The 13,341-nt window shown below is 39.6% G+C and overlaps 1 protein-coding gene across 2 annotated transcripts in view; it reads right to left on the minus strand.

Annotated features, from left to right (window-relative positions):
- b4galt1l (DP-Gal:betaGlcNAc beta 1,4- galactosyltransferase, polypeptide 1, like) overlaps window positions 1-13,341 on the minus strand; it is a 45,170-nt gene that overhangs the window by 18,416 nt on the left and 13,413 nt on the right. For both annotated transcript variants that reach the window (XM_053650413.1, XM_053650405.1), the window contains one exon: window positions 5,386-5,573. In XM_053650413.1, the coding sequence (XP_053506388.1) occupies window positions 5,386-5,573 (188 nt within the window). The remainder of the gene's footprint in view (window positions 1-5,385; window positions 5,574-13,341) is intronic.

Consider the following 13,341-nt stretch of genomic DNA (forward strand, 5'->3'; position numbering starts at 1 on the left):
GTGTTGTTCATTCTGAGAGGCTTGTCTGCTCACCACGGTTGTAAGGTGTTATTTGAGTTACTGTAGAATTCCTAACAGCTCAAACCAGTCTGGTCATTCTCCTCTGGCATCTCTCACCAACAGGGTGTGCCTTCTACAGACCTGCCAGATGCTTTTCTGTTTATTTTTTGGCACCATTTTGTATGAACTTTCGTGACTATTACAGGTGAAAATCCAAGGAGATTAGCAGTTCCTGAAATTCAAATAAGCCCATCCGGAACAAACAAGGAACATGCCACTGATTTTTTTTTTTGTATGTGTGAACATTATCTGAAGTTCTTGTACTGTATTTGCATGATTATATGCATTATGCTTTTGCCACATGTTTGGTTGACTGGCAAGGCATTTAAAATGATCCCCAAATTATATGAAATGCATCATAACACTGTAAGGAAAAATAACCTACAAGTGGCACAGATTTCAAACGAATGCCAATTTGTCCAGGGCTGGCCATCCCTGAAAATTCAAAACAAGAGCAGACCGTCTGATGGGAAAAGAAGTCTCAAAGAACCGCAAAATTTCATCAGAGGATCTGCTAGTAAGTCTTGCAACTGTTGGTGTAAAAGTCTTCTACAATCAGAAAGAGATTGCACAAATTTGACCTGCATGTGAGGCGTGCCAGGAAAAAGAATTGGAAAACTACAGTTTACCAACGAGGATATAGGCAAAGACCAGGCCTTTTGGAATAATGTGCTCTGGACAAACAAATCAAAGATAGAGTTGCTTGGCAACAGTAACAGCAGGCATATTTGGCGATGACCAAAGACGGCTTTTCACGAGAAGCACCTCATACTAACTGTGAAGCACAGTGGTGGAAATGTTATGGTTTGGGGTTGCTTCGCTGCCTCAGAGACTGTACAGTTTGCATTCATTGATTCAACTATGAATTCTGCATCATATCAAAGAATGCGTGAAGATAGTGTGAGGCCATCTGTCCGAAAGTGGACCTTTCAACAGGATAATGATCTTAAGCACACTTGCAAATCCACTAAGGAATGGCTCAAAAAGAAGAAATGGAGGGTTATGGAATGATCTAGACAAACCCTGGATTTGAATCCCATTGAAATGTTGTGGGGGAATTTGAAACAGGCAGTACATGCGAAAAAACTCTCAAACATCTTGCAACTGAAAGAATATTGGAAGAGTGGTCAAAAATTCCAGCAAGCCTGGTGGACAATTGTGCAAAATGTCTACAAGAAGTTATTCCTACTAAAGGAGGCAATACTAGCTTCTGAGGCCAAGGGTGTATTTACTTTTTCTAAAATACAACAAAAGGTGTGCACATCCAACGCATCCTAATTGTGCTTAGGTGCAGGACAACAAAAATAATAATATGGAAAAAAGCAGTGTGACGTCTGCACACTGAATTTAAAGCTCCAACTTTCAAGAGTTTTTTTTATTTTTCAATAAAAAGTTGTTTGTAGCTTTAAATTCAGTGTGTGGACAACAGGCTTCTTTTTTCCATATTGTATCTACTTTTTCCACAGAAGAATATCACATCTACTGATATTTCTGTTGAATAAATCATTGAAAAAGCTAATGTTTGCTTGTCCAAATATGTCAAAAAAGCCAACAATTTCCTTGGGGTGTACTTATTTTTTCACATGACTCCATGATACCGTTGCCGTGAAGGGGTTTACTTGGTCTGCAAGAATGTTTAGGCAGGTGGTACATGTCAAAGTAGGTTTCCCAGTACAATATTACCCAGAGTTCACAACGAGTTCACAAATTCACAATGCCTCCGCTGTATTGCCTTCTTCACATAGTGCATCCTGCTGCCATATTTTCCCCAGGTAAGCAACGCACACGCACCCAGCAGTCCACATGAAGTAAAAGAAAATGTGATCAGACCAGGCCACCTTTCCCCATTGCTCACAAGCCCATTGCAGGCACTTTCGATGGTAGACAGGTGTCAGCATGGGCACTCTGACCAATCTGCAGCTACGCAGCAAGCTGCAATGGATTATGTTTTCTGACACCATTCTATCATAGCCAACATTAACTTTTTCAGCAATTTGTGCTACGAGCCTTGGGCGGCCATGAACCTGTTGCTGGTTCCTTGGACCACTTTTGGTAGGTAATAACCACTGCATACCAGGGAGCCCCACAAGACCTGCCATTTTGGATATGCACCAACACAGTCATCTAGCCATCCCAATCTGGCTTTTGTCAAAGTCACTCAAATCCTTACGCTTGCCCATTTTTCCTGCTTCCAACACATCAACTTCGAAGAACTGACTGTTCACTTGCTGCCTAATATACCCCACCCTTTGACAGGTGTTACTGTAACGAGATAATCAATGTTATTCAATTACCCTTTCAGCGGTCTTAATTATAAGACAATGGCTGATCAGTGGGTGTGTCTGTATGTGTGTGTGCGCGCGCACAATATAAATACCCAGTCAAAAGTTTAGACACACTCATTCTTTCTTTATCTTTTTTCCACCCACACATTTTAGAATAATATTAAAGTAATCAAAACTTAGGAATAACACAAATGGAACTATGGGAATTATGCTGTGATAAAAAATCCAAAAATAATTTAGTATTTTAGCATCTTCAAAGTAGACACCCTTTTTGCCTAGAATTTCCAGAAATGTATTCTTGAAATTTTCTCAACCAATTTCTTGGGGAATTCCCCTGAGATGCTTTTTAAACACTATTAAAGGAGTTCCTACCTATGCTGGACACTTAATGGCTGCTTTTCGGAATATTTTGCTCAAGTCACTCATTTAAAAAAATATTTTTTTGGAAATAAAATGTTAGTTTTCTAATGAAAGAAATTAATATGTTGACAATTATATTTTTGTCTACAACACTGATTTCAAACATTTAATCATCCACCTTCAGATCAAAATATTTTTAAGATCATGAGAAACATTTCAGTCAAGTGTCTCCAAACTTTTATATGCCAAAGTAACATAGTAAAAAAGTGTGAAACCTAGTGTGCACACACACACACGTATACATATAAAGTATCTCACAAAAGTGAGTACACCCCTCACATTTTTGTAAATATTTGATTATATCTTTTAATGTGACAACACTGAAGAAATGACACTTTGCTACAATGTAAAGTAGTGAGTGTACAGCTTGTATAACAGTGTAAATTTGCTGTCCCCTCAAAATAACTCAACACACAGCCATTAATGTCTGAACCGCTGGCAACAAAAGTGAGTACACCCCTAAGTGAAAATGTCCAAATTGGGCCCAATTAGCCATTTTCCCTCCCCGGTGTCATGTGACTTATTAGTGTTAAAAGGTCTCAGGTGTGAATGGGGAGCAAGTGTGTTAAATTTGGTGTCATCGCTCTCACACGCCCTCATACTGGTCACCTCATGGCAAAGAACTCTCTGAGGATCTGAAAAAAAAGAATCGTTGCTCTACATAAAGATGGCCTAGGCGAAAAGAAGATTGCCACGACCCTGACACTGAGCTGCAGCACGGTGGCCAAGACCATACAGCAGTTTAACAAGACAGGTTCCACTCAGAACAGGCCTTGCCATGGTCGACCAAAGAAGTTGAGTGCACGTGCTCAGCGTCATATCCAGAGGTTGTCTTTGGGAAATAGACGTATGAGTGCTGCAAGCATTGCTGCAGAGGTGGGGGGGGGGGGGGGGTCAGCCTGTCAGTGCTCAGACCATACGCCACACACTGCATCAAATTGGTCTGCATGGCTGTCGTCCCAGAAGGAAGCCTCTTCTAAAGATGATGCACAAGAAAGCCCGCAAACAGTTTGCTGAAGACAAGCAGACTAAGGACATGGATTACTGGAACCATGTCCTGTGGTCTGATGAGACCAAGATAAACTTATTTGGTTCAGATGGTGTCAAGCGTGTGTGGAGGCAACCAGGTGAGGAGTACAAAGACAAGTGTGTCTTGCCTACAGTCAAGCATGGTGGTGGGAGTGTCATGGTCTGGGGCTGCATGAGTGCTGCCGGCACTGGGGAGCTACAGTTCATTGAGGGAACCATGAATGCCAACATGTACTGTGACATACTGAAGCAGAGCATGAAAAGTATGCAGTATTCCAGCATGATAACGACCCCAAACACACCTCCACGATTACCACTGCCTTGCTAAAGAAGCTGAGGGTGAAGGTGATGGACTGGCCAAGCATGTCTCCAGACATAAACCCTATTGAGCATCTGTGGGGCATCCTCAAACGGAAGGTGGAGGAGCACAAGGTCTCTAACATCCACCATCCGTGATGTCATCATGGAGGAGTGGAAGAGGACTCCAGTGGCAACCTGTGAAGCGCTGGTGAACTCCGTGCCCAAGAGGGTTAAGGCAGTGCTGGAAAATAATTGTGGCCACGCAATATATTGACACTTTGGGCCCAATTTGGACATTTTCACTTAGGAGTGTACTCATTTTTGTTGCCAGCGGTTTAGACATTAATGGCTGTGTGCTGAGTTATTTTGAGGGGACAGCAAATTTACACTGTTACACAAGCTGTACACTCACTACTTTACATTGTAGCAAAGTGTCATTTCTTCAGTGTTGTCACATGAAAAGATATAATCAAATATTTACAAAAATGTGAGGGCTGTACTCACTTTTGTGAGATACTGTACATGTATGTATATATAAATAGTCATATATAGTGACACTTTAAGCCAGGTTTAACACACTTTACTTTGTGTGTGTTCGTGTGTGTTGTGGAAAAGAAATGGAATGCAAATGAGGCTCCAGAGTACTAGTTGGGAGCACGGAAGGCAGAGATAAGTCTGAACAAAATGGAAAAACACAGGTGTTGCTGAGACTCGATGCAAATTAAACCTCAGGAGAAAGTGCTGCAATTCCCAGAGAAAGCCAGAAAATAAGAGTCTTCTAGTGTACTGTTCTCTTTAGCAATTTAGCTCTTGTAATTTGTTGTACAGCACTTCAGACCTTGGATAAAAAGTAAATTATTTTGTTCATCACTAAATTCACTATTATTTGTTACAATTAAGTACACCATAGTGCTGTTGCACTTCATTACTTCATCAAAACTTTATCAAAACATAACTCTGCTCACCAATAATCACAGAGGCTTATGTTTAATTAATTTAAAAAATCCAAAATTGCGAGCATGATTAAAACATAATTAAGTGTGCACCCTCGGCAATTTTCAGAATTGGAAGGCTCAATATCACTTCATAGTACAACAAAGGATATAATGATGGGGCTGCAACAATTCAAATAAATTTAAATCCAATCAGTTTTGGGTTTTTTTGGACTAAGATGCTGCAATTTCAACAGGGCTTGAGCTGAAGTAAGGAAAACTGTAGGGCTGATGTATAACTGCTTTTTCAAACTCTCACTTCCCAAAGTAAAGGGAGCTGAACACTAGTGATGGGTTACCTGAAGCCGAATTTGTCCATGGAGACAGACAGGTGTCTTGGCTGACTGAAGCATTTGTACGTGTTTCGGTCGTCCATGGGAATGAGGTCAACGTCGCTGAATACGAAGCATTCGTAGTCGTATTCCTTCAGGGCCTCAGCGTAGCCAACATTGAGCAGTTTGGCCCGGTTAAACGTCTCTTCTCCATCCTGAGAGATGAGATCATGATGGATGTTTTTAAGTACAATACACAAACACTCTCACTTACACATCTAAGCAGAAATCGAGAGATTTGCACCTTGTTTACACAACATATTTCACGTGCTGAAGAGTAGAGATAATATCGTGAAAAATGACAGACACACATACACCTTTTTACATTTTAAAAAAGGAAAAAATTAATTCAGCCAGCTAGCTAAAAAAAAAAAGGCTGCATACAGCTCTCTCTCTTTTTTAAAAAAAATAATTCTAGCAATATCTATAGTATGCAGATTTCTTACAATTGCAGCAACATACATACACACACACACACACACACACATATATATATATATATATATATATATATATATAAGTATATATATAAGTATATATATAAATAATGTGATGTAAAATGTATTCAAGTAGGCAAATGGCATGCTGTACAATTTTAAGCTATTTTAAACACTTCTAATTACCAACATTTAAGACCTTTCACATTAGCTTATGTTTATATATGAATAATTTGCAAAATAATTTAGTTTCAGATTAATGATAGCATCAAGCTCAGAAAATAAAATCTCACCAGCATTCAGATTTTTTTCCCCCCTCAAGTATGCAAATCTCTCTCCACTGCTTGCTATTGGGCGTTTGCATCTTTACTTTACTGCCAGTTGTCATGGTTCCACTGTTAGAACCAGGTTAATGATCACACAAAACCTGATGCCCGGGCATTCTCCGTTGCTTGAATATAAAAGCTGAAAAGTCTTGCCTACAGTGGAGTTTTACCATACCACAACTGCCCTGATTGAAGAGGCGGCCTGACGTTGAGTTGTTTAACCAGACAATGGCAGTGTGTTACACTAAACCAGGGTGGAAGTTTCATTCTCGGATCAGATTTCTTTCTCTGAAAGCACTTGTACATCTATGCAGAAATGCCCTTTGCACTTGCATGTTATGAGTAGTATCTATTTACGCATGTTCTCTTTTGTCATGGGGTCAGCATGGGCTGATAGATAATTGTTTTTCATTCATATTACACTATTGTGTATATTACCTTTTGTTATGTATCAAGATTGCATCATGTGGAATTTCACTAGCTACTTTGACCGCTGATTGGTTGCATTTTTTTTTATACTGAGAATATGTTTTCTGGTATTTGTTTATACTGAAACAAGTAAGCTACTTGGTATTAATCAATCAGAGGTGTCATTAAACATTTTAATTAGCTCTCTATATGCTGGTTGTTGCTGTTTACTGCTAAGCAAAAACGTGAAAAACTCCTTGTGTGGAGTTTTCTGTGTAGGATGTCAATAGTATTTTTATTAAACAGCATGTGTCTCAGTGTTCGCATAAATGAAGTGTGACAGTTTCTCTGCTTACGTGCTTCACTTCTCCATAATAGCTGTGTGTGTGCACAATTCATGGCACCTTGCACTCATTATAATGACCATGCTTGCTGATACCACTCTACATGCTCAGGTTGGCAGTTACTTGTATTGTTGTAGGATGCTGTAGTTCCTCACCTTGGTATTTACAGTCTGCTTTGCTTTGACTACCATGCATTAATAATAAAATATATCCAGATCGCAGTCATTCTGTGTCGTCCCGTTATGTCATTAGCACGACAACATACACTAGGCTAACAACACATACTATTACTTGGTATCCAATATTGGTATCACTGCATTTTTTTACGAGTAAGAGTTACGAGCACACAATCAGACCGATAACAGTGATTCCCTAGTTTCTACATCTTCTTAAGGTATAGATTTTGTTTTCGTGTTTAGTTTAGAAAACATATTGCACATAATGTGATACGACAGCGTGAAAGATGGCACAACGTGAAAAAATAAAAATGACAATGAACCTGAAGATAACTTGGAACCAAACAGCTCTGTATCAATGTAATGAATGTGAGAATCCCCTGCCTTAGGACAAAAGCTCAGGTCGTCTCAAGTTCCCATGCAAATCCTTTCAGGTGCTTTTAGGCCTCTATCTGTCCTTGTGGTCTCTGGAGGACTGGAGGAGTCTGCCGTTTGAAAACGCAATGGCAGTGAAAGATTGAGTCTTAGATAGTCAAAGATGAAGCCTATAAAGGCTTTCTGTTAAATGCTCTCTACGGTGAGCAGTAAACAAAGAGAGTAAAGAAAAGAGAAAAAGCATTCAGACAGAGATATCTGAAATCTGTCACCTGCAAGGGCCCTTGGCTGTGCTTGTTCTTCACGGCAGGAGGGAATGAGGGACATTTTTTTTTAAGGAGTTTTACTAGAGAATCCCATCAAACATCAGGATGGGGAAAAATGTCTGTGTGACTTTAATCGTGATGTGCTTGTTGCTGCAGACAGGCTGGTTTGAGTAAAGCGGCGGTCACACTAGACTTCAGCATGTGAATTTTCTTCAGAGACTGCTGCAAATATGTGCAGCAAACGGGTGTGACCACATGCACCATGGTGTTGGATTTTTTGTACAATATAAAGTAATTTTGAACTGTCCACAGAGCACTGCAGCATGTAATAACGTTAAAGCAGTAAATATTTCAGAGAACCCTTGAAACCATTACAAAATAATTTACAAATAGTTGTTCTGGTGTTAAAATATACCATTTGTCCCTGTATGCAGCAATGCAGCAACACCACAAACCAGGCAGATTCTCTTTCCACGTTGATTTCATTTTTCTTTTAAAGCTCTGTTGTATAGAATCGTATGGTGCAACACTGCTTTAATCAGTGCTTCCTCCATCTGCGATTTTCTGAAAAGGTCACGCCGTAACATGTCGATCCTTTACTAGTCACAAGTCTTCACGTGATTCGGATTCGCAGGTCGGCGTTCATCAAGCATGAACTTTGGAAACGCAGCGAAATGCGTACCTTCTTCACATTGAGCGTGCGTTTCTGGTCTCCAGCATTCGTATGCGTATAAATGGAGGTTAATGGAACTGAAAAGTTTAGTGTGGCCGCTACTTATGTCAGAAGCTACTGATGTCGTGGGATTTTCATACACAACAATCTCTAGAGTTTACATAGACCAATCTTGCACTGTCCAGTTTGTGTAAGCCTGTATCTACTGTATCCTCAGATTCCTATTTTTGGCTGACAGGAGTGGAATCTGATGTGATCTTCTGCTGTTGTAGCTCATCTGTCTCAAGGTTTGACGTGTTGTGTATTCGGAGATGCTTTTCTCTTCATAACAATTGTAAAGAGTGATTATTTGAGTTGCTGTGGGCTTCCTGTCTGCGCAAGTTAGACTGACCATTATCCTCGGACTTCTCTCGTCAACAAGGCATTTCAATTTGCAGAACTGACACTCACTGGATGCTTTTTTTTTTCCCTTATTTCCGGCAAAACTCTGCTGTGCATGAAAATCCCAGGACATCAGCAGTTTCTGAAATACTCACACCATGAAGTCTAGCACCAACCACCATGCCATTTCCCCCCATTCTGATGCATGATGATTAACATTAACTGAAGCTCTTGACTTGTATCTGCATAATTTTATGCATTGTGCTGCTGCCAAATGATTGGCTGTTCGGACAACTGCACAAATGGGCAGTGGTACATTACTCCTAAAGTGTGTGAATATATAAACTATTATTCTGAACATAAGAACTTTGTGAGCTGAAATATTAAATCAAAGCAAAGAAAGGCCTCTTTCAAGAAGTTAAGAGATTAGATGGCACTTCTGTGCATGAGTCACTAAGCTTCAACCAAAAATAATAACAATGTCATTACAATAAGAAAATGGCAGAAAAATTAAGCAAAAGAGAAAAATAGAAAGAAAGAGAGAAACACATTACCAGCAGTGACACCCAGTCTCAGTAGCAACTCATGATTGGCTAGACAAAGAGCAAGTAGACCTTTCTCACCTTTATCACCACACTGCTGTTAGCGCCAGGTACTGCAAGCCATCATGCAAAAGACCGGCAATTTGGTCAGGAAGAGGATGGCAGGAAGCCAGGGAGGGATTGACCAGGGGTGGGGTGGGAGAATAAGGGCGAAGTGGAGAGGAAAGGAGGGGTGGCAAAGAGCGAGAGACAAAATTAGAGAGAAGAGTGAGCAGAGCAGCAAGTAAAGACAACATTCAGAGAAGGAAGAAAAATCGTTTTAAAACATCTACACCCTTTTTAATACACCAAAACAGACCTATATTGAAGATAAAGATCCAGACTAATGCAGAAAGCATGAGACAAGGCTGAGTAACTGCCTGGAAAACCAGCCAGAGGAGATTAAAGTGTATAAAGCAGTAGCTGCACTCTCATGCTTTTCCCTTATTTGGGAAAATTTGCAAAAAGAACTGCAGCTGGTTCACACCAGAAGCTACAGGAACATGGTACGAGCAAGCAGAAATGTCAGACATTTTGCACAGTAAAAAATAAATAAATAAAAATTATATAAAATATTAAAAGAAGATCCAAATACAAAAGGTGACAACTTTGACAGTGTTCATTGCCCAAAATTTTTTTGTCCACAATCAGACTGTTGTCCTGTTATGACCTACAGTCTAAAATGGACACTGGAAAATTACACTGGAAAAATATGTTGCATCACACAGCTGTTTCTGATAAACCTAAACCTCTAGGTGAAATCTGGTGTCTTCAGCAGTCCATCTTTTTTCAGTGCAAGGTCAATGCTTTGACATGATTTTTGCTTCAAGAACAACTCCACTGGATTTTGTTTTGTATTCACCTCCACTCTGCCTTGAAAATTTCATGCAAATTATAAAATTTATATTAAATTATAAAATAAAATAATTTATTTTTTAGATAATTTTAGATTATTTTTCAGATTATTTTTTTTTAAGAAACAACAGATTAAACAATTTCACACTTTTTCTTAGAATTGCATACAGACAGGTGACAAAAAATGTTTTAGTAAGGTATTTGGCCACCATTAGCCACCAGAAAGGCGTTTAAGTCTCTGGAGTGGTGAACACTATTCTTCCGAAAGATTTTCCCACAAGCTGATTTATTATTTTTTTTATTCTTTACATAATTTTCATCCTCATCAAACCATTCAGTGAGGCCTTCTTGACCTGTATATTGGGTGGGGTTATCGTAGAAGAGACTGCGCCCATTAGGAGAGAAATGTTTCATCATAATATAAAGGTCAGAAGTCAGAAGAACTTGTACTGATTTGCAGTGACGTTTCCCTCCAAGGATGAAAAGTGGACCCAAACCTCATGCACACAAAATAAATAAATGCCCCAACAGCATAACAGAGCCACTACTTTTTACTTTAACCGTTCATCTGTCAAGTTGACCTCTGTATGAAGGAAACAGTCACTGTGAATGAATGCATCCCAGTTTCTACAGTCACACCATAAAGGAGGACATAAACTAGTGTCAACACGACTAGAACAACAAGCCCAGTCAGCATGTTCAGCTTATTTAAAGTGTTGCAAACCATTTCCATGCCAGGAAAAGGTCATGGAAGTGTGATTACTGAACGTACAGCGAGAGGAATAATTTATTACCATAGCAAAGTTTTTTTTTTATATGTAGCAAAGCTTTTTTTTTTTTTTTTCCATGTTTCATATATTTAAAGAAAGGTTTGTTCTTTCCATAATGGCAGTTTTTTACCCATCCTCCGCCACTCCCTCGCTATCATACATACAAGTTTAAGGAAGTGTTTGCATTGTAGAGCACAAAAGAAAGCATTGTGATGGAATGGTGAGCATATCAACAAAAAATGCCTCACTCAACACCATGCTTATGAGAAGGAAGGAAATAAAAATGACAAGTGTTTACAATCCCCTCTAAAACTACTGGAATGGTAATTTGCTGTAATGTATTGTAATATGTATTTGCTGTAAACTGAAGACATTTAAGTTTGAGATCAAAAGATGAACATGAGAAGAGCGTTCAGAATTTCAGTTTTTGTTTCCTGGTATTTATATGTAGACGTGTTAATCATAGAATATATTACATACATCAGGCCACCCAATCTGTAGGTGAGCAAAAATACTGGAACATAAGACTGACCGGTGTTTCTTGTTACCCAGGTGTGTCCTGTTAGATTGACTGTTTAAAGAATAAATAGCTCTGGACATCTACTCTTGGTTTTAGCCTTGGTCTTCACCTGTGAAGACTAAATTTGATGTTAAAAAGCATAACACAGGATGAAGATCAGAGAGCTGTCTATGGGAGAAAACAAAGCCATTTTGAAGCTCAGAAAAGAGGGAAAATCAACCAGAGGCACTGCACAAACATTGGGCATAGCCAGTACAACAATTTGAAATGTCTTGAAAAAGAAAGAAACCACTGGTGTACTGAGCAACAGACAATGAATGGGTTGGCCAAGAAAAACAGCAGCAGCTGATGACAAACCATGTGAGAGCTGTGAAGAAAAACCCAAGCTTGCATGGCTGCTTTTGGAACAGGCTCGCTAATCTTTATTGATGTTGTGACTCATGATGGGAGTAACAGAATGAATTCAGACATTTACAGGAACATTTTGTCTTCCAATTTACAGAGAAATGCATCCAAACAAACCAGGAAGAACTTTATTATGCAGCAAGACAATGATCAAAACACACTGCCAACTAGGGATGTCATGAGAACTGATACTTCTTTACCAAGTCTGTACCAACATTATTAAAATGTGACAGTACTTGTTTTTCTGGAGAAGCGTTGGTATCGATTGTTATGACGGTACCGGGGTTGCAATTCTTCCGGAACTGAGGGGGGGGGCAGCAAATACGCACAAGTGTTTTAGTCGACCACAAGTGGTGAAGAAGAAGAAGAACGCCTACAAGCACACGGGAAAAACTACAGAAGTTTAGCTCCACCCCGACTCGTTGAAAGGAAAAGTCACATGGAATATGGAAATACTTCTCATTCGAGGCGGATGACAATGAACATATAATTGATGCTCTGAAGCCGGTGTGCAACCGATGCTATCGTTCATTTCAAACAAAGCGAGGAAACACCTGGAATCTGGCGAAGCACCTGAAAGACGGTCCTATATTATGTTTGTTTGAGGCAGCTGGCATTGTAGCCGTGAAACCAGCTAACGCTATGCTCCATGTAATGTTAGCAATAGCCAGTTATTTGTTAATGACGCTAACGCATTGCAGTGTTATAAACTACCTTCTAACGGGCCACCATGCATCGCCATTCAGCCCGTGTCCTGTCAGCAAAATGTAGCCTAATGTGACTAATAATTATTCACATGTTCATGCTTTTAATAAATCTTTTTGGCCTGCCACAATGAGAGTGAATTTAAACTAATGCTTGCATTCAGAGTATAAGGTGTGCACACGCGCGCTTAGGAGTGCACCTCCACTGTAGCCTCCACTCATTGTTAGACAGTGTTTGATAACTAAAATATCCTCTCTCTCTCTCTCAGCCAGAGGAGGATGTCCTCCAGGAGAGTTTTTAAATTTTTTATTATTTTTTTTTATACCACACAGTGGTATCGATTTTGGTATCGAGTATTGTGTAGTTTTGGTGGTATCGGTACCGACTACTAGATTTTTGGTATCGCGACATCCCTACTGCAAACTAAACAAAGGACTTTATCGGGGGGAAAATGGAAGGTTTTAGACTGGCCAAGTCAATCACCAGACCTTAAACCAGTTGAGCAGCATTTCACCTAATAAAGAGGAGACTGAAGGGAGAAACCCCCCGAAACAAACAACAACTGAAAGAGGCTACAGTACAAGCCTGGAAAAGCAACACAAAAGAAGAAACCAACAATTTGGTGACGTCAACGAGTCATAGGCTTGATGCAGTTATTGTAAGCAAAGGATATGCAACCAAATATTAAGTGTTGTTTACTT

This window comes from Ictalurus furcatus, chromosome 2 (genome assembly GCF_023375685.1).
Source record: "Ictalurus furcatus strain D&B chromosome 2, Billie_1.0, whole genome shotgun sequence".
Classification (NCBI taxonomy): Eukaryota; Metazoa; Chordata; class Actinopteri; order Siluriformes; family Ictaluridae; genus Ictalurus; species Ictalurus furcatus.